The 20,333-nt window shown below is 40.8% G+C and overlaps 1 protein-coding gene across 1 annotated transcript; it reads left to right on the forward strand.

Annotated features, from left to right (window-relative positions):
- Positions 1 to 497: 497 nt before the first annotated feature.
- Positions 498 to 19,709, forward strand: LOC124284993. The gene is made up of 8 exons (XM_046721134.1): positions 498 to 755; positions 9,494 to 9,565; positions 10,700 to 10,729; positions 11,292 to 11,482; positions 13,726 to 13,814; positions 14,606 to 14,866; positions 16,168 to 16,298; positions 16,595 to 19,709. The coding sequence occupies exons 1-8, from the start codon at positions 631 to 633 to the stop codon at positions 18,141 to 18,143; spliced, it is 2,448 nt and encodes an 815-aa protein (XP_046577090.1). The 5' UTR covers positions 498 to 630; the 3' UTR covers positions 18,144 to 19,709.
- The last annotated feature ends 624 nt before the right edge of the window (positions 19,710 to 20,333 follow it).

Here is a 20,333-nt window from a genome sequence, read left to right on the forward strand (position 1 = left end):
TGATCCTCGGGTTGAATCCCCCAGGTTAGTACTGGTCATCGATGTTGGTTTCTCGTAGGTATTTGATTTAAATAAGTAACGTGTCAGCCACGCACAAATTGAGATATGTGTTTTGTATTTTCGACCAAAAAAACATATTTTACAAAGTATTTAGAGGGGCAAAAGAAATTTTACATCGATAATTCACAATTGAATTTCCTATATTTGATAGTTCTGTTTTCATTTTTCAATTCTAAAGTCCCACAAGGAGCAAACAGCTTTTAAAATAATTTCCAGATCAATTTAAATGTAGTTTACGGGGAAAATGTATAAGAGGATATTATTCCAGCCAGGAAACTGTTCCTCGACCGAATCAAATGCTGCCTAAATTAATATCACTTGTCGGACAGGATATGCGGGTTAAACCGCTCACACGCCCTACTTAGCACTGTATGGGTTACGGAAATCTCTGATCATAATCGCTATCGTATAGCATGCACTGAAACGGGCGCTAAGGTGTGCGAGTCTCGCTACCAACCCAACTCGCGAGATCGGAGCATGCCAACCAAGTAACTAGGGACGCTAGTGCCCGGATGCAGTCGGTTAGCGAGGACACTTCTGTTCGAAAGGCGAAAGTTTCAGACAGTGAAAATGACATCTCTTGAAATTCGACCAGCTCGCGATCACAGCCGAAGAGAACCACCAGAATGGGGTACAGGGAAAGCTAAAGAGCATGTAGATCCGTGGATACCTCGGACTCCAACTTGGCATTATTCGTAAGTATTGCGGTAGAGAAAGGCTCACCCGAGTGAGTAGTATTATTATCAGTTGTGTTCTTTCTGGATTATCGTCAGTGAGTAGCTATGTACACAATAATGATCTCAGTATTTGTTCACAAAGCTTTGATCCCGTATACAACTATCGTAAATCATGACAATGGTATGCATATACCACATATATGGTTTCATATATATAATGATATATAGATCTACATTTTTAATTGAATATAATTCATATTGTGGCGTTATATGTATTTAATTGAAATACATGCATGAATTAAACTAAAATTAAAAAGATAAATATATACATCAATTCCATGACGCGTGCTATGTAAATATAACGGTTATATGTAATTAGGAAATAATTATGATCATGTTTACTCAGATTAGATCTGTCTTAACAATGTTGATAAAGACAACATGTTCTGTGTACTGTCTCTTTCGTTATCTATTGGTAAGTTGCAATGGTCACATCATGGAAACCCATTAGTTACATGTACTTTAGATCAGTAATCGATCGAAATAATCTTTGTCTTGGAGACAATTTTCCATAGTGACCTTCATTTGATATTACTCATGTGTCTGAAGATTAATATTTAACGTCGGTAGACAACATCTGATATCGAGAAGGAATTGGATATTTTGTGGAGTTAATTAATTGTTAATGTTGCTTGCCGTATGTCATGAGATACATGGATACGTAAATAGCTACATACAGCGTTGATTGGTGATTTGTGATTAATGGTGTTTTTGGATTAAAGGTAATGTTGATGCGATAGTTTCCATCGTTGTAGAGGCAGGAGGATGGTCCTTCATGCGTATCAGAGTAATGACATTAACTGTAGTGTTATAACCTATAACATAACATGGGCAGGATGCTTACTGTAATTACTCTTAGGAAAGTGTTTACTTTCCAATATATGTTCATGTTACACACAGATTGATTGATGCTTGATTGACTGATTTTTTAAAATTAAGAGACATGGACATATGTCATACATTGAAATATGCCTAAGTCTTTCGACTAACAGATTGTCTCTATAATATAGTACTCTTACTCTTACAACAGACTGTATAATACTTTCTGTCTAAGTCTTAGCTATTCAAATGCCATCAATTCAATCTTTGTTTAAGTTAAAGAAGGTCTTTTTGCCAAATGCCATCAAAACTATTCCTGTTTACGCTGAATATGGTCATGTAACTATCAACTAATTTTAAACATGGTCAACAAATACCATTAACCCAAAATACAAAATACCACAAATCTAAAACTTGTAAAAAGCTGAACATCGTCTTGGCCCTCGTCAGACTAATAACACACCTCAAAGACGACGAGACAAAGACGAAAAGAAGACTTAAACGATGATAGTGATGAGAAAACTCCTGAAACCTCTGTAAACATGTTATGTATTACTTCTAATAACACATTCATCCCCTTACAACACGAAAGAACGTTTGTGTACCCAAGCCTCACACGATTAACCCTAGCCAGTATGTAGACAAAACGTTCCACTTGACGGAACAGATTGTTGCATTTAAAGTAATCGATAATACCAAAGGTGACGCCATCTGTTATAGTTCTCTTGCATGTCTAGTTAGGCAGAACGACCAATGCTAGAACTCCTTTGTATTACCCAGATCGTTTTACAGCTGTATCCAACACCTCGACTCTTATATCATGTACTTCTTGCTACAATTCCTCTGATCATTACCTATCAATGTACGTGTATCTATCAGTTAGTTCAACAGACATGTTAACCTAATCCTGTCTTTAAGCACTGAGCTCTACGTCACGCCAACGTGCTATTATCTCTCTATAAGCTGAATGTATAACGTATACTTTGTTATTTGTAAACCGCTTACCATTTGAACACAGTCGGGCATTTGGTGTAGATTAAGTGTTGTCCAACGTTTCACAGATGTATCCGACTAGCATCGTCTTCCTTAGTCGTGCCAGGATCCGCTGACCCTGGTTTGAATCCTATTCTTGTCACGATTATGATCCTGATCTGTAAGAACACTATACATATGTTCGCGGGGGCCACCTGCATCGTTTCGGGTTTTACTCCACACGAAGCTGGGGTCGGTGGGGTGGCCTAGTGGTTAAAGCGTTCGCTCGTCACGCCGAAGACCCTGTTTCGATTCTCCACACGGGTACAATGTATGAAGGTCATTTCTGGTGTGCCCCGCCGTGATATTGCTGGAACATTGCTAAAAGTGGCGTAAAACCATACTCACTCGCACGAGGTGAGGTGAGGTAAAATGGGGTTTAACGTCGTACTTAAGAATATTTCGCTCATATGACGACGTGGATGCGTGTGTGGTGACGTTGCTTGTACAAGCCCAGACTTAAGCTGGTTTTGTAGTGCTAACTCACTGAGATACCATGCCGCAGTTTAGCATGAATACCCCACTCAGACACATTATACTAACTCCGAGCCGACCAGTCCTTGTTGTACCCATTAAAGCCGAGGGCCAGGCAGGGACCAACAAATACCATATTTTAGCGTCTTTTGGTATGATCTTCAACAACCCATGCTTGTCATAAGCGCAAATAACGGAAACACGTCATCGTATCCCAATCGCGTAGATCGATGCTCATGCTGTAGATCACTGGATCTGTCTGGTCCAGACTCGATTATTTATTCCGCCATATTGCTGGAATACTGCTGCTTGCGGCGTTGAACATCAAACCAACCAACCAGTCTCGATTATTTAAAGACCACAGTCGAATAGTTGGAAACAACAACAACAACAACAACAACAAAATGTCCGTTGAATTAATGCTACTCGCTCCCCCACTTTTAATCCTCCATTGAATCTCTACCCGTTTCTTACAATTCTGTCATTCTAAATGCAGTTACATATTTAATGTACATCTTTTAGGCGGAACTGACAGTTGTTCAGACTTAAGTGCTGACAATTGACATGTCGGAAAGATCTCCATCCAACGATTAACCCCGGACTTCACAAAGCGTACTGTAGAACTCGTACATTTGATATGAATGACCTCGCAGGATGATTGACAGGTGTACATGTCAAACGATTAACTAGTATCTATAGAGGGCAACATGTCACAATGTCGTTAATATCAACCTTCATGTATATTTCAAACCCGGTACCTACCACAGCCCGCCTTCCATTCACTGTAACACTGTACTTAACCCGTTTGATGTGACGCTGCGTTAAAAACGTTCTCCTCGTTGAATTTAATATACATATAATAAACACTTCCCCACACGTCTCAACCGTTGTCAACGACCACGTACCCATGCGCGAAGAAGGTTATTGAGTTAAATGTCACTGTAGCCTAAAGCTTTGTGCAGTCAATACTATCTCAATTGACTGTCAGTTGTGCATGTTGTATATGACAGTTGAAGTTGCGTGTATTGACAAGGAGGAATTAATCAACCGTATTGATAACATTAGTACGTAATGGTGGCCTATCAATAAAGGGCGTACTTACAGTGTTATAATGCACTGGGTAATGAGGCACTGAGTCTGGTTCGAGGGGCATAAAAAAGATCGCATAAAGAGCACGTGAAAGACATGGTGTTTGTTTTTACAAAAATCATGGTTTTTCCACCTTCCTAATGCATTTGGTAATAATTAAGTAAGGAATATATATGGACAGACAGTTTTTATTCAGTAAAGAGGCCTTTGGCCCATAATACAGGCAAATGAGAGTGAGCAGTTTGACTTTGCAGCTCTACATCCTGGAGTTCATCAATTACTGCACATGATATAAGCATAAGCCAACATTGAATATGAAATCATCATTTTTGTTTTGCGAAAGATTTACAATTGAATAATAACCACATATATATAGACATATATTAGATATACATTTGCATTATAAATAAAACACCGACATATTCTGTTCAGCATTGAGCAATGTTGACATTGTCTACAAGAAAACAAGTACAGTCCTGTGAGTGTTCTGTCAGCACCTTTAGTCACGTCGAGTAAAAGGGCATATCGAGTTAAAAATATTCGAAGTTAACGACATTTCACTGAGTATTCCTTAGGGAAACTTATTTGCATTAATACTTCTGTTATGTTACGTAAGACGTATTGTTTTACTTATATATTGTACATTGTTTACCCGTGAAGATCCGGGTTTGAATTGATCTTCAGTAACCCATGCTTGTCGAAAAGGCGACTAACGGGATCTGGTGGTCAGGCTCGTTGACTTGATTGACACCTGTCATCGTATCCCAATTGCGTAGATCGATGCTCATGCTTTTGATCACTGGATTGTCTGGTCCAGACTCGATTATTTACAGACCGCTGCCATATAGTTGGAATATTGCTGAGTGCGGCGTAAAACCAAACTCACTCACTTATACATTGTTATCAAAACAATGCTTGAACTGTAATGAAACACTTCGAACATAGCTCAGAAGGTTATATATTTAAATGAATATAGTCATTTTTCTCGAAGTTCGCATACTTATATTCCCAGGGAACATATCTTGCAAGACGTTGTTACTTTGGGAAGCTATATATTCTAGGCAGGTAAGTTTTTGACTGATTTGAAATGCTATATTCGTTTGAAACAGTTATTCAGAATTATTCTGATTCGTGGCTATGGTAACAGACGGTTCTAGGACAACCAAATGTTTTCAAATCTATGAAATACCGAATATCATACCACTGAATGGTTGAGTAGGGGTTTACGTCGCATTTTGAAATGCCCTTCTCTGTTACGGTGGATAACCACAGAAATTTGTTTCACACAATGTACGGAATCGATCCCGGATTTATCCCCGCGCTTTAACCACTAGGCCAACCCATTTCATGATTTACACGAAACGTAATTATTCTCGAAAAGGGCGATAGGCCATAGCGATGTGAACTTTGTTAAATGTATGTGAGTATTAATTTCAGCCACGCAACATGAAAAACCCATGTGGTATTGAACAGTTGTGAAACAAGAACAAAGTCATTTATTATATTTCGTTATATCAAAATACGCCGTAATCCCCAGCCACAGTCTGCTGAGGCCGTCGTTGGTAACGTGGTCAGACCCCGTGCGACACCTGCAGTAAAGGGTTAACAGCGGGGGCTTTATTGACAAGAGACGGTCGATACAAATACCGAGTCTCCTGTGACAACTTGAAGCTTGTTTTATTGAAGAGAATGTAATTGCTGAGGTTAAAAGCGTTGACCTGGAGACGCGAATCATGCTTCACGATAGGGAAATGGATAACACGACAAACGCTGTCAACAAACACATTGTGTTATCACCTTGTGTTGATTTTTGTCACCTGTTATGCCCTCGAGATTTGGGGCGGATACGTGGGTGTTTAGGCTGTCAAAACGAATCGTGGATAAATATATTCGATCTGGTGGCATACGGTGGGATTAATGCTTGGTTAAGCCAACATTGCTGAATTCAGCGAATTAAGGTTTGTTTGTTAAGTGTGACAGATGAAGTTTATAAAATCCCACGAGAAGTGTTGAAGTGAATGAGTGAGTATGGTTTTACGCCGCGTTTATCAGTGTTCCGGCAATATCACAGCGGAGAAGTGTTGAAGTGTGTGAGTGAGTGAGTATGGTTTTACGCCGCTTTTAGCAATGTTCCAACAATATCACGGCGGAGAAGTGTTGAAAGTTCTCATCAATTTGAATTGACACGTGTTACTGTAGATAATATTGTAAACTATGTTTGTAACGAACATGAATGTAAACGAAGAAACCGTTATAAGAAACCATTTTTGGGTGTCGTGCTTGTCGAAATGCGCATAGCGAACTACGGTCATAACGAACTAAAATTATTGGTCACCTTGACCTCGCAATAACCGTAGTTTACTGTAAATCATTATCAATACAGCGCGACTACAGCTTTCCATCCGGACGGTGGGGTAGCCTAGTGGTTAAAGCGTTCGCTCGTCACTCTGAAGACCCGGGTTCGATTCCCCAAATGGGTACAATGTGTGAAGCCCATTTCTGGTGTCCCCCGCCGTGATATCGCTGGAATATTTCTAAAAGCGGCTTAAAACCCAACTCACTCACCTCTTGCCATATGTATATGTATTTGAAATATATATGCATCAATCTATATAATTATGCATCGGCCATCTATCTATCGATCAATCTATTTTTCATCGATCAGTTTGTATCTATCTATTGTCATTATTACATCATCCATCCATTCATCCATCATTCATCCACATCAGCGACAATGACTCCGTAATTAGTTGCGGAGAGTTGCGTCCCCTTGTAATGCCAGCATCCTATGATCAGTGGTTGCCTGTATCGCCCTGATTATGATGCTTGGTTTGGCAGCTCTATATCCGATCTCACAGTTCCACCGAGGTGTTACTCGCCTGCAACCCGTTTGTGTCAGATAGGTCCAGGTGTTGGGTGTTAGGTGGGGTGGAGTTGGGGTTGGGGTCGGGGTTGGGGTCGGGTCGGGTCGGGTCGGGTCGGTGTATGTGTATGTGTGTAGTGGTTGAGGGAGGATAAAGGGTCTCGTTGACAGAGATGAGTGCTTTGTCAGGGATAATGGCCACTGACCCCTTTCACTGTGGTACTGTCTTCGTGAAAACCAATTATCCATACAGATTTTCTTTGCAGCTGAAGTGCATCTATAAATATGAGTTGTGAATTAATAACTATTTATTGGTTTCTTGTAGTGTGGTTCATTGACTATCCGCTAAATGCGGAAGTGTAATTGCACCCTTTTGACATGCATTTCTTTCTTCATCATTGACCCGGACTGTATCCATGGTTACCATATTTACTTTCGATCTCTTGTCGTTAATTAATGCCCACGTGAGATAACGCTGCTTGCGCTTCATTGGGAATCCAGGCGTTCAAAAAATATCGATCTCAGTGTTTCATTTTGTTTCTCTCTCACAGCCGATCGGGTTCATTCTTTGATCTGTTTAATTATTGATCTGTTGCCAAGCAGCAACAGGCTACGTCACAAAGAAAAGTCTGTGGCGAAGAGAGAGCGATGATTCAGTGTTCTAAATCCCATTTTAAACGCTGTCAAATACAACACTCATAACCTCGTACAGGGAGCAAATGTAAAATTCAATTTAGAATTGAAAAATTGAACCTAAATCATGCTTCTCACCTGACGGTTTTTATGGACAGTAACATAATATCTTTTTGGAAATATGGGGTGTATGGGAAGGATGTGAGCGGATCAGACTGCACCTTTGTGTGTATACAATCATTTCAATCCTTTATGAATAACACAACTCGTTCTCTCTCTCTGTCTCTCTCTCTCTCTCTCTCTCTCTCTTCTCTCTCTCTCTCTCTCTCTCTCTCTCTCACTCTCTCTCTCTCTCTCTCTCTCTCTCTCTCTCTCTCTCTCATCTCTCTCTCGCTCACTCTCTCTATCACGATCATCATCATCATCATCATCATCATTGAGACACTGTTTTTACAGTAGAATGAGGAATGATGATAATTTTATGGATAAGTTATTCTGTGAAAGGCGACGTTTCGACATAGATTCTAATGTCGTTGTCAAACGTCGCCTTTCAAAGAATAAAGAAGTTGTATATCCAAAACATTATCATCTTTCTTCATCACCTCAACTTCGAAATTTCCCATCGAAGAAAACTGTTTACGTATACAGCATGAGTACCGTCAGGTAGCGCCACTGCCCACCTCACCCCAGTATTTACTCCTGATAGATAATACACACGTAATATTAGATATTACTTATTTATTGATATCGGACATTTCAAGAGCTAATGCATCATACTACGAATGCAGCGATACCGTAATTTCCAAAATAAATTACAACAGTACGACTAGCGTCATATAAGAGGTCTTATCACATTAATAAATCTGTGTGACTTATACAAGGCGGGATGTGGAACACGACAACGGGGTTACCGCTTTCGTCACAACTCGCTTCTTTCCGTGGCATTCGTAACTACTCGCCTCTTTCCGTGACGTACAAGAAGACTCGCACCTGTATAGTGCGCCATTATTGCCATGAATCGTGGCAAACCAATCAAATCGCGCGTAGTAAAATGTGAAATGAGGTCAAATAGTTTCTTTAGATTTTCATTATTATTTCCTTGATTGTAAAATTATCTTGTTACTGATATTTGTTAACGACATAAGAAACTTACTTAAAGTGCCTTTCGTGTTGTGTTATAAATTTTAGGCGTTGCCATGTTTGAAAATTCAGAGTTATCTTTCCTTGGAAATAGTCCTATTTTGATCTCTCCGCCCCTTTGCGCTTAGACTCGTCCCAGTCGTGAACATGGTCACGAGAGGGGTACGAGTCGCCATCCGGCTTGCCGGAATGATAGGAGTAGTTGCGAATGTTTCCGTGGGTTCCGGAATGCGGGATTGGCCACGAATTGGGGTTATGGCTAAGCTGCAAATGTCTGTCGTCGACATATTGTCCCTGGCTGTAGTGCTGTAATCAGTATTTACAAAATTTTCTGTTCACATACCACGTGTTCATACCATAAGACATAGAACATTATTTATTTAACAAACGTTAATTTATCACGTTTGTCACAAAAATCGTAAAATAGCCATCAACGATGACATGTTGGCATCCGGGTATTTGATACTCATTTTATACCATACATCGTACTGCACAGTGGCATTCCGATATCACTTAGCAGGGCTTGACCTCCAAAATAGTACCCTCTTTGTTGGCATCCCAATTTCCAATAGTTTATACCATAAGCGACTCACATATACAGGCGTCTTTCATCCTCCAAATAATCACACATGGCGGTTTCTTTCAGAGGCCAGCCAAGAGAGCAGTTCTACACCCTGACCCAGCTGAAACGGAGCAACTTGAGGAAAGATGATCAGCTGTGAGTACTGGATAACGATGAACAAATGGGTGATGGCATGGAGTGAAGCTCAGTCTCATAATATATAATGTGTTATAGCTAACTCGATGTAAATTGAAAGAAGCTCCAGTGAGAAGGGAAATTCACAACCTTGAAAAAATCTAGACTTGGTTCAATTAGTGCTTTGGCGTTACAGAAAGGTCTGGCCACAAAGGAAGTAGAAGACTGAGACAGACTACTGATGACGTGTCTTTAGATACTGACCCCTGGTGTGTCCGTCCAGGGCTGATTATTGCAAGGCGTCGTGGCATATGCTCTTGTAGAACACTTTTACCATCAGCTAAACATTGGGCGACTTTATCACCAGGGGCTTAGCTAAGACTGGGGCGCAAGGGTCAAGTCGAAGGTTCGGGGGTATGCCTACCTAAACCATCCGGTGAACATCTGAAAAGTTTTTGAAAAAAGCATTATGTATTATAGTCTGTTTGCAGTGGAAACGTACCGATGAATGTCACTTTAAACCCAAAAGTAAAACAAATAAAGTGAAATTAAGACTGCGAATCCTCATGATTTTACCTTGCCCATTGAACATTTAAATCTCAGAATTTTATTCGACTTAGGATAAAAGTTGTTTAACAAACGATCATAGTTTCACATGGCTATTATTGGTTTGCATTACAAGGGGGTATGCAGATCAAATGAAACAACGAAAAAACGACAAGGGTTCTTATAAGTTAACGCTCTTCAAGTACCGCACGTGCATTTGTTTCACTGTTCCAACTACTGCGCTTACCCCCTTGTAATACAAACCAGTAATAGCGACGTGAATCTATGATCGTTTGTTAAACAAATTTTATCCTAACTTGAATAACATTTTGAGATTTAAATGTTCAACTGGCAAGGTAAAATCATGAGTATTCGCAATCTTAATTTCACTTTATTTGATTTACTTTTTTGTTTAAAGTGAAATTCATCGGTACGTTTTCACTGCAAACAGACTATATAGTGTGCGAGTATGGTGCTTTACTATAGGGGTGTCACCAAGGGTTATCAGTTTGGTCCTTTCACCGACATAGACATAACTGACATATTCACTTGCTCACTATGACTATGGTTTATGAATGTGAACATTTTTCCTTGTTCGTTCTTTTTCAGCATTCCTCGCCCACAAGACTCTGAAATGGGGTAAGCATATTACACTATGAATATGTTATAGGAAATGGAAACATTTCGGCATGCCTAAAGTTAACCCATATGTTAAGTTGTCCATCTGAAAGTGCATGTGCACATGCATGTGAAACAATGGACCTCATGTTGATACAAACTTGACAGAGTTAATCTTTGGTAACCCATGCTCGTTTTAAGAGGAGACGAGTGAGTAAGTTTAGTTTTACGCCGCACTCAGCAATATTCCAGCTATATGGCGGCGGTCTGTAAATAATCGAGTCTGGACCAGACAATCCAATGATCAACAGCATGAGCATCGATCTGTGCAATTGGGAACCGATGACATGTGTCAACCAAGTCAGCGAGTCTGACAACCCGATCCCGTTAGTCGCCTCTTACGACAAGCATGGGTTACTAACCCGGATCTTCACAGGTCCATGTAGATGGAATAATGCTGGGTAGCATGTAAAACACACAAAACGAAACAAACGAATGGCAGACAAGTCGTAGGGCAAATCCAGAAATGTAATTCCATTGTACCAATTGTCATTTTCGAATAATAAACATGTTGTTATTTCAGGAAGGAACTCATCAATCTTCCCTTCCCCGCGGAACACCCCTACACGTCCCACATGCCGCAGTTTGCTGTGTTCCCCAAATTTGACTCACCGGAAGATCCAAAAAGGGGCGTGGCTGCTAGGAGTCAACAGCCGATCAACCCCGAGATGCCGGCTTCCGCGTTTGACGTCACGATCAAACATAAAACGAAAGGTAAACGTCTCTAGTATATATACATTGTCATTTATTTAAATGGCAAGGGTAATTTCAAACGACGGTTACACCAAACTTTCTATTTAGAATGACAGGGCTATTTGTCAATGCATTCAAAATTTCAAACAGACATACAGTGATACATCCTAGATAATCTCCAGAGTATACGTTACGATCACTCTCCACTATACCCTGGATGCATCCACAGCTTGGCCCGATAATTATATTACCTCCCTTGCTGGCTCCACATTCTTTCAGTAGCCAATCAGCTAAACCGCCGTTACATCCGAGCTTGCCAGTGTCAACAAAGATAGCGGTCGCAGTCGCGAAGGTTTGTTCTCAGTGCCACTCATATTTTTGGGGATATCATACAGACAAATTGACAGATCTAAAAACTTTAAAAAAATATATGAAAGAACTCCTTCTACCTCTTTCAGAGTACTTCTGCATCAATTGTGTTGCCAAGTTTAAACGGTTAGTTTAAGAAGCGAAAGTGAGTTGTGATTGGTTCGCTCAACTTCCCAGCGTAGACACCTGATTGGATAAAAAGCCAGCAAAGGGAGGTAATAAAATCATTGCGCCAAGCCTTTGATGCATCCAGGGTATTGTGGAGAGTGATCGTAACGTATACCCTGGAGATTATCGAGGATGACAGTGATACAGAGTGATAAATGAATCAATCAATATTTATCAACACTCTGTCCGTATCCTTTCATAAACATTTCAGCTTTACCCGAAATGAGTTGATAACAAATGGAGAATGAGTGTGGTCAGAGTTACCTACCCTTGCCTGTGAAATCCGGTAAATATATTTATGAGAATGTGGTTAGTCAAAAATATAAACATGAGGAGTGAGTGAAAAATGAGTGATGTTTCACACCATTTGTACCTGTAGTCCAGCGCGGGACACACAAGTTGGGCTTCAGACATTGTAATCATGTGAGGAATAGAACCCGGGTCTTCAGCTTGACGAGCGAACGCCTTAAACACAGGGCTACTCCACCACCCATAACTACTAGTATATTCTAATCAGACCTAAATATCAAAACGTTGTCACATCGCATTTATCTTTAGTTCATATGTTAAGTTGTCCATTAATAGATGCAGCATGTGAAACAATGGACCTCATGTTGCAAAACTTGACAGAGTTAATCTTTGCAACCCATGCTCGTTTTAAGAGGAGACGAGTGAGTGAGTAAGTTTAGTTTTACGCCGCACTCAGCAATATTCCAGCTATATGGCGGCGGTCTGTAACAATCGAGTCTGGACCAGACAATCCAATGATCAACAGCATGAGCATCGATCTGTGCAATTGGGAACCGATGACATGTGTCAACCAAGTCAGCGAGTCGACAACCCGATCCCAGTTAGTCGCCTCTTACGACAAGCATGGGTTACTAACCCGGATCTTCACAGGTCCATGTAGATGGAATAATGCTGGATATATCAGGCCTACCATACAAACGGTGAACAAATCATCAAAACTGAACTCATATACACCAAAACAGAACAAAAATCACCAAAACTGCAACAATATCCTCTAAAACCGAAACAATACATCTGTAATGGAAGACTAATCGTTTGAAATGGAAACAAAACTCGCGTATCAGCTACAAGAGCGCGCGAGAACGGTCGCCGAGCGTACAAAACGGCATTCATAGCATCCCAACACGGCAGTCATAGCATCCCGAAACGGCATACAAATCGTCAAAGATGGCGGCGAGGGGAGACGAATAGGCTTTGGTACATAATGTTTTCGTCACTATGAGTCTAATCTTGAAAATTTGATATCGGGATGTAGCGCATAAACCCCTATTGTAGTAAGCTTCAAACCTATGTCCATACTTCTCAGTGTCAGGCTTGCAATTCTGCACAATGTGGTCCCTCGTTCGACCGAATAGGATTTCTTGTCAACATGCCGTGGTCCTGTTTCTCTTCAGTTTTGTAAATAAAGTATTCATAGCGTCACATTCAACATTACTATATTTTAGTGATTTAAAAAGTTTACAAAAACTTTGTTCATTTTCCGAGTGGACACTCCAACTCCATGGGGGCGGTGGGGTAGCCTATTGGATAAAGCGTTCGCTCGTCACACCGAAGACTCGGGTTCGATTCCCACCTGGGTACAATTGGTGAAGCCCATTTCTGGTATCCTCCGCCGGGAGATTACTTGAATATTGCTATAAGCAGCGTAAAACCTCACTCACACACTCACCAATATCATGACATGCTTGTCACTGCAGGTTATAGGGACCGGCACGAGGTACAGGCGTTGCCCAAAGAGTCAGAGAAGCAGGCTCTTTACTGGCGCGGGGAGGATTTCTTTGATCAGGTAAATTATTCAAAGAAACAGTTACAGAGGTTATTTAACTGCTGGTAAAAAAGTAGACACATAATAGTTGAATCTGACTTAAAAGTACACACGTATTGAATTGGTATTGGACGAAAACAGTCACCGGTACACTCCGTATCCATGACAACCGTATCAAATACATCGAATACCCATTTAGCCACCAACATGTTATGTATACATTCTTTTAGCAACATATCTTCGCTCCTGTTTGTTACCCATTTAGAAAACATACCAGAATGATATTATCATTTTTTTCGATTCAAGCTGACCCTACACCTATCCGAAATTTCAAATTATTTGAACGGCAGACACAAACATTGAAGGAAAGTTTCACATATTTTGAGCATTTTATCGAGGACTAACAGTCACAGTTATCATAAATGTGTGTCATATGAACAGGGTAACACCCATAGTTTGTAAGTATTTACAAGTATACTGTCAATCTTATTTGGAAACCCTGAGCATATAACACAGTCCCCCTTTAATATGGGCAATAATAGCATGGTTGTGATTGACCGGATTGCCAAATTTCCGAAATTATATAGCATGAGGACAGAATTCGTTCCCCTTTTATAAATATTGACGTAAAGACGATATCGCATCCGACGGTACAGATCCTTTCTCTTAATATCAATTATTAAGAATCAAGTTAATAAAAACTAATTTGTTTAAGCACGACTATTATTGATGGGCCCCCTTAATATAGCTAATATTATAATATAGCTAAGTGCGGCATTAAACATCTCTTATTTTCTCATATGTGTTTGCAGCTGGTGAAGACCCATGGGAACCGACAGCCATTTTACCCGACCCCTCCAAAAGTCATTGCACCGAACCTACAGGATCGACCAATGGAGATGAAGGTTTCAGACCGCACGGCAAACACACTGAGAAATGTCGAACGATCTCATTGGACAACTAGTCACAGTCTAGATTATACAGGATTAGGGCCAAGCAATACCCAGAAACTGGACAATCTTGACGAAAAGCGAGTCCGTTTCCTAGACACTGGCATCGAAGACGATAAATTGGTGAGTTTCAGTTGAATATAGCTAGACAAACGCTTAGTCTCTGAATATATATCATTTTGATTGTAACCAGTAATCCCATTTAAATAGAAAAGGAGTCCCTGTGGGATGGGAGATTCAGAACCCGAGGAAACTCAAACTTGCTTCATTTAGGGCTCTGGTATTGCAGGGAGGGCTAGACAGTAGAGAAAATATTGCGGTTCGGGACTGTGAGACAGATTAATGTATATCATTACGTGTGTCATCTGGATGATCAGCATCTGTGGCCAGTTCCTGGTTGACCGACGTGGTGACCAAATATCAGCTGGTCTAACATCGTACAATGGTGGCACTTTCAGAACAAGGAACTGATCCAATAGCTTTACTGCTTCTAATGAATTTGCTCTGTGGAACAAGACCAATCATTTTGTTATTTTAAATATTCTACTGCCACTCTCTGGGTTCCTTGGAACCACATTTTTTCCATTCCATCCAGCTCTTTCGGTTAATGCAAAATCTATGAATAAAACAGGTCTACATTGTCACCAGGCTCTGAATCACCCATCTCAAAGGACATCCTTTCTAATTTATATGTGAATAAAAGCGACAAAACTCTTTTTCCGTTTCTTCTAGCTGTTTCTTTCTGTCAAAATTACTCACTTACAGAGACTCAGTCTTCGTATGCACCATAATATTCGAAGCTTTGAGTTTGTTGATATTGTCAAGCAAGCTCTGAAATATTGAGCCCATAATGAATACCACGTTCCTACTTATCGGGAAACACTACTCCTTTGCTACGTCTATATTTATCCTACCTTCATGTAAAATACTTTAATTTAATTGGTCAATGACGCTTTAACAAGTTTCCGTGTCACCCCTCCCAGGAGGGTGACAACTGGAAAAAATATTACCCGCTGCCACGGTAACCGCCAAGCTCTCCGCCGACGCATGCCGTGCCAGGGGTCCGAAAACTGTTCGATCAGCTGTTTTTGTGTTTACTTTGTACAGACTATTTTTCCGACTTTCACTGCTTTATTTATGCTATTTTATACATTGAGTGGTTTGCACACTCAACTTAAACATAATTAACCATTTTCATAGCAGTTTTAAGCTTGGCAGAATATATTTCACTGATTTTAAAAATCCAGTCGAGAGGCATTTTGTTTACATGTCATACAGTCGGTTGCCTAGCGGCTCGGGTGACACTGCTACAAAGAGGCGTACATCAGACCGTATTACCCTCGAGAGAAGCATATAACTTATAATATTATATTTGGGCGTGTTACATTGCGTCAACAGTCACCATACTGTACTGTTTGTTGCAGTATCCAAGATCCAGCAATACCTTTGATCCACCGCGGCCAATGGAAGGGCGTATAGCTCGCATGTTGACTCCAAAACCAGCCAATCAGAAGATGATAGAAAGTGGAACACCGGTCAATCCCAACTATCAAAGGTAAACCAATATATAATTAGATACAAAATCATAAGAGTAGGGGTTCGGATACCTGATGGGACCTTTCTAGAATCTACTTTACTGAGAAAGTGTTATCCCAAAAATAACATAGGTAACATTTTAAAGGCAATGTGTATTCATGAAGGGTTTTAACAATCCGTATGCAACTAAACTAACCTTAAATATGCTTTACCTTTTGCAATTAGGAATTCAACTACGTACGTCGGGTTTTGCCTACGTTTCAGAGAGTGAGAGGTCAGCAATGTTGAAATCTATTTCGCGTTTCACTTTTGCAGAAAGATGACTTTGACCGAGAAGGAAGAACATCGTCTGTTGAATGGCCAGGGTTATACAAACCTGCCTGACAGTAACAGTCTTCAAAGTGACACTCTTTGGAAAGAGATGGACATGAGCTTCAAACCTGAACCAGCCATTAAGAAACTGGAGGACCTCAAGGCGACCCAAGAGGGCCAAGACGCGCCTTACCCCCCGACAGGTGCCCCTCCGGATCCCGAGGACAGTTACTTGAAAAAGACAAAGGATGATCGTGATTATGAAATACAACAGATGGAGACTGAGAACAGATGGAACCTTCTGGAGTTGCAGAAACCCAATCACGACATCACCCTCTTGAACGTGAAGTATCAGCACGCTACGGACAAGGAGAAACCTCAGACGTTTTATGGCCACGAAGGAAAATACAACGAAGAGAGAGCTGGGTTGTACAAGACAAGCTACAATCCTCAGAGGCTGGCATATTCTATGAATAATCTTTCAGAGTCCGGCCCAGAGATCATGAATACGCTGCACTCTCACGTCGGGGCTGAGAAACTGCCCACGAGATTAAGTCACGACAACGATGAAGCTTTGAGGGGAAGCAGGACTCTATGTTCAGCCCAGGCCAATCTCAGTGGGGACAGAAGGAACACCGAGGGAGTTCTTCAGCCGTACCAGTTCAGGAAAGAAAACCAGAAACAGACGCTCCAGCCTAATGAATTGACAGCGAGGCCTCTGGTACAAGAAGGAGAATTTCTTCTGAAAGAAAGCACCATGGGGGACAGCTACAATGTCCACAAGTTACTTCAGGAGAATGAGTTGCCAAGGAACGCTAGGAACCATCCTCAACAAGTTATGTCCGACGAAAACCAGAGAATAAGCAATGTGAGAAGTAGGTCCGGTAACAGGACTTCCAAGAGCGTACAGTTCTCGGACAACGTTACTATAAGAACAGTCGTTCCTGACCAGCCGATAAGGTCGGGTACCGCACCTGCAGGCATCACACGTGCTGCCGGAAGGAGTCAGATGCTGGACAGCGACGTGACGAACACCACGCAGTATGTCAGTCGCCAAGCACTATACAGTAAGGAGAACGAGAACCCTATGGAACCGTCCAAGACTCCGAGACACAAGGTCACGTTCCGAGCCGAATTTGATCCCTTGAAAGAATTGACGACATCAAAACAAGACATTTCTACTCCAGACAGAACCTTTAAGAGGAGGCCTAATGCTTTGTCCGAGTACAAAGATGAATTTGGAAGTCTCTCCACGAATTTTATGCCATCAAATTTGAAAAATACCATAGCTTATAGAACGTCATACGATAGTCAGTTCCCGAAGTTCAACCTGGACTTCAAGGACGATTCCAGATTTGGCTGGGAGCCGGGGTGTGGGGTGCCACGTCCACAAACATCTCTTCTTCATATTCAGAACCGCTTCAACAGGTCTGCTGTCAGGCGCAGCTTCCACGGAGATTTTAGAGAAGAAGCTCCGGATCTGAGGACAAACATTTCCCGTGGGAAGAAGCATGATTTCAGTGGCTTCAATACTCAGGTTCTTCATGGCTGATTGACGTGTGGTTGTGATTCCTGCAGACTCTGTAAAGACGTTCCCACTGTTCATCAGAGGCAGTATCTGGGCCAGCGTGTATTATTTCATGACGACGAAAATACGTTGATTTCCAGGGATATGTAAATATTCACAACTTTTTTGAATATCACATCCATCGGCATAGAATCTCTAACATGAATCAAGAAGTATCAAGTTTTATGTTTTATGGTTTGGGGAAGGGGAAAACCTTTCAACATGGTCACAGTTGTGATACTTTCTCAAACTTCACCCTTGAGGTTCATCAAGGGGTGCACACAGATCTGCATCTTCTGAGTCCTTCCTTGGTTTGCCCCGATAGTGTTTCATACCCGGTACATGTCGGAGACTTGCATCACTTCGGGCTTTCCATCCACGTTAAGCAGACCATCGCCATTACTGGAATACTTTTCAAAGCGGCGTTCACCCAACTCACTCTTGCAATTGTCACAGTATTTCACATTGTGCCTTCAGTATTATTGAGTTAATTAGTTTTCTTAGGACACAGTTTTGCAGCTGTTATGTTTGTGAGCTTTCCATTGTTTTCACTTACCACGTCATGACTATTTTCGATATAAGTGAGAAACTTCTGTGGAAAGGTCAACAACAGAATAAAACAACAACAATGGTTTCAAATGTGCGTCCACTGTAAATCAGTTATTTGATCATCAGTGAATCAAAATATCGAATGCATTTACTCAACGATTCTTGACTAAAAGGATCATTAGCAGTATTATTTGATGACAAAAAGCATTTGATTTTGCCATATTTGACTTGTAATCAAACCTTGTTGATAATATTGTAAGATCGTTTCATTATTACTCCCTGCTGTCTCTCTCCGTTACTGTCCCATTGCGTTTACTTTGTTCATCAATAATGATGTTCACGAAACTGATACACTAATGTGTCGATAAAAACAATTTCATTGCTTTTGAAAACGTACCGACATTCATAAACCCATGCTTATGTAGCGCATGCTCAGAGTCTTACGATAGACTCAACTTCAACGGGAGCCTTTGTAATATATGTAGTTTTTGTCGCTTATTTTTATTTACAGATGCACATAGTTTTCTATTTGTGGTAACTAATGCAAATATGCCTTCCTGAAAGTAACCAGTTAAGAGATTATCGTTACCAAGGGGCATGTTAGCACAAGGAAAATCTATTGGGTGTAATAGTGTTTGCTTTTAGACCATTCATGTTGCTGCAAAAAAGCGTTCATTTTCGGTTAAAGATTCTTTTAAAGCTCGGATTCTTTAATGCCAATTGCTTGTTGTATAGGCTATTATGGATGTGTATCATTGTGTACTATTCCCACGAATGATGTGTTGTTTGCAATGTTGTTATTTTCCTATTTATTGTGATGCATGACAATTGTACCACGCCAGTATTATATACCAGCAATCGCGCTATAGTGAGGTGATGTAAAAGGTGTGTCAACTCCAGTGTGTATGAAAACAATATACGAGTTCAAAACTGCCTTTGTGATTGAAATTGTTCCATCTATGATCTGTAAATTTCGAAATAAAAATCTTTCTTTGATTGTCATTGGTTTTTTGTTTGTATCAACAATTCTCTCAACGATAGGTCCCATCTAAACTACCAAACACATTGGCTAGCAATTGTTGCTTTGCTTGACCTGGGCTCAATTGCTGTAGTATCTTAGATACCTGCAAGGGGCGGTGAGGTAGCAGGGTGGTTAAAGCGTTCGCTCGTCACGCTGAAGACACAGGTTCGATCCCCTACATGGGTACAATGTGTGAAGCCCATTTCTAGTGTCCCCCGCCGTGATATTGCTGGAATATTGCTAAAAGCGGCGTAAAACCAAACTCACTCATTTACAAAATACTTGTGAAACAATATAATAGGGATTTTATTATTTCGCTCACCTTATTCATAATTAGCGTCACGGTAGGATTGTGGGTAAAGCGGTGCTCGTCACGCTGAAGACCCAGGTTCGGTTCTCCAGGCTGTATGTGGTCTATGTTTGGTGTCCCCCGTCGTTGTATGGATGACATGTTGCGAAACTCGGTACATCACACAGCCCGCGGCCTCACAGGTAATTTAACAAGAGGTACCAAAATATTGAATCGAGTTCTACTGGAAGCGCTAGTTAAATCACACATATGTCCCTGTCATTATTGTTGCTACAGAGCGCCATTTGCCTTAATC

This window comes from Haliotis rubra, unplaced genomic scaffold (genome assembly GCF_003918875.1).
Source record: "Haliotis rubra isolate DU_JTF1 unplaced genomic scaffold, ASM391887v1 Scf35, whole genome shotgun sequence".
Classification (NCBI taxonomy): domain Eukaryota; kingdom Metazoa; phylum Mollusca; class Gastropoda; order Lepetellida; family Haliotidae; genus Haliotis; species Haliotis rubra.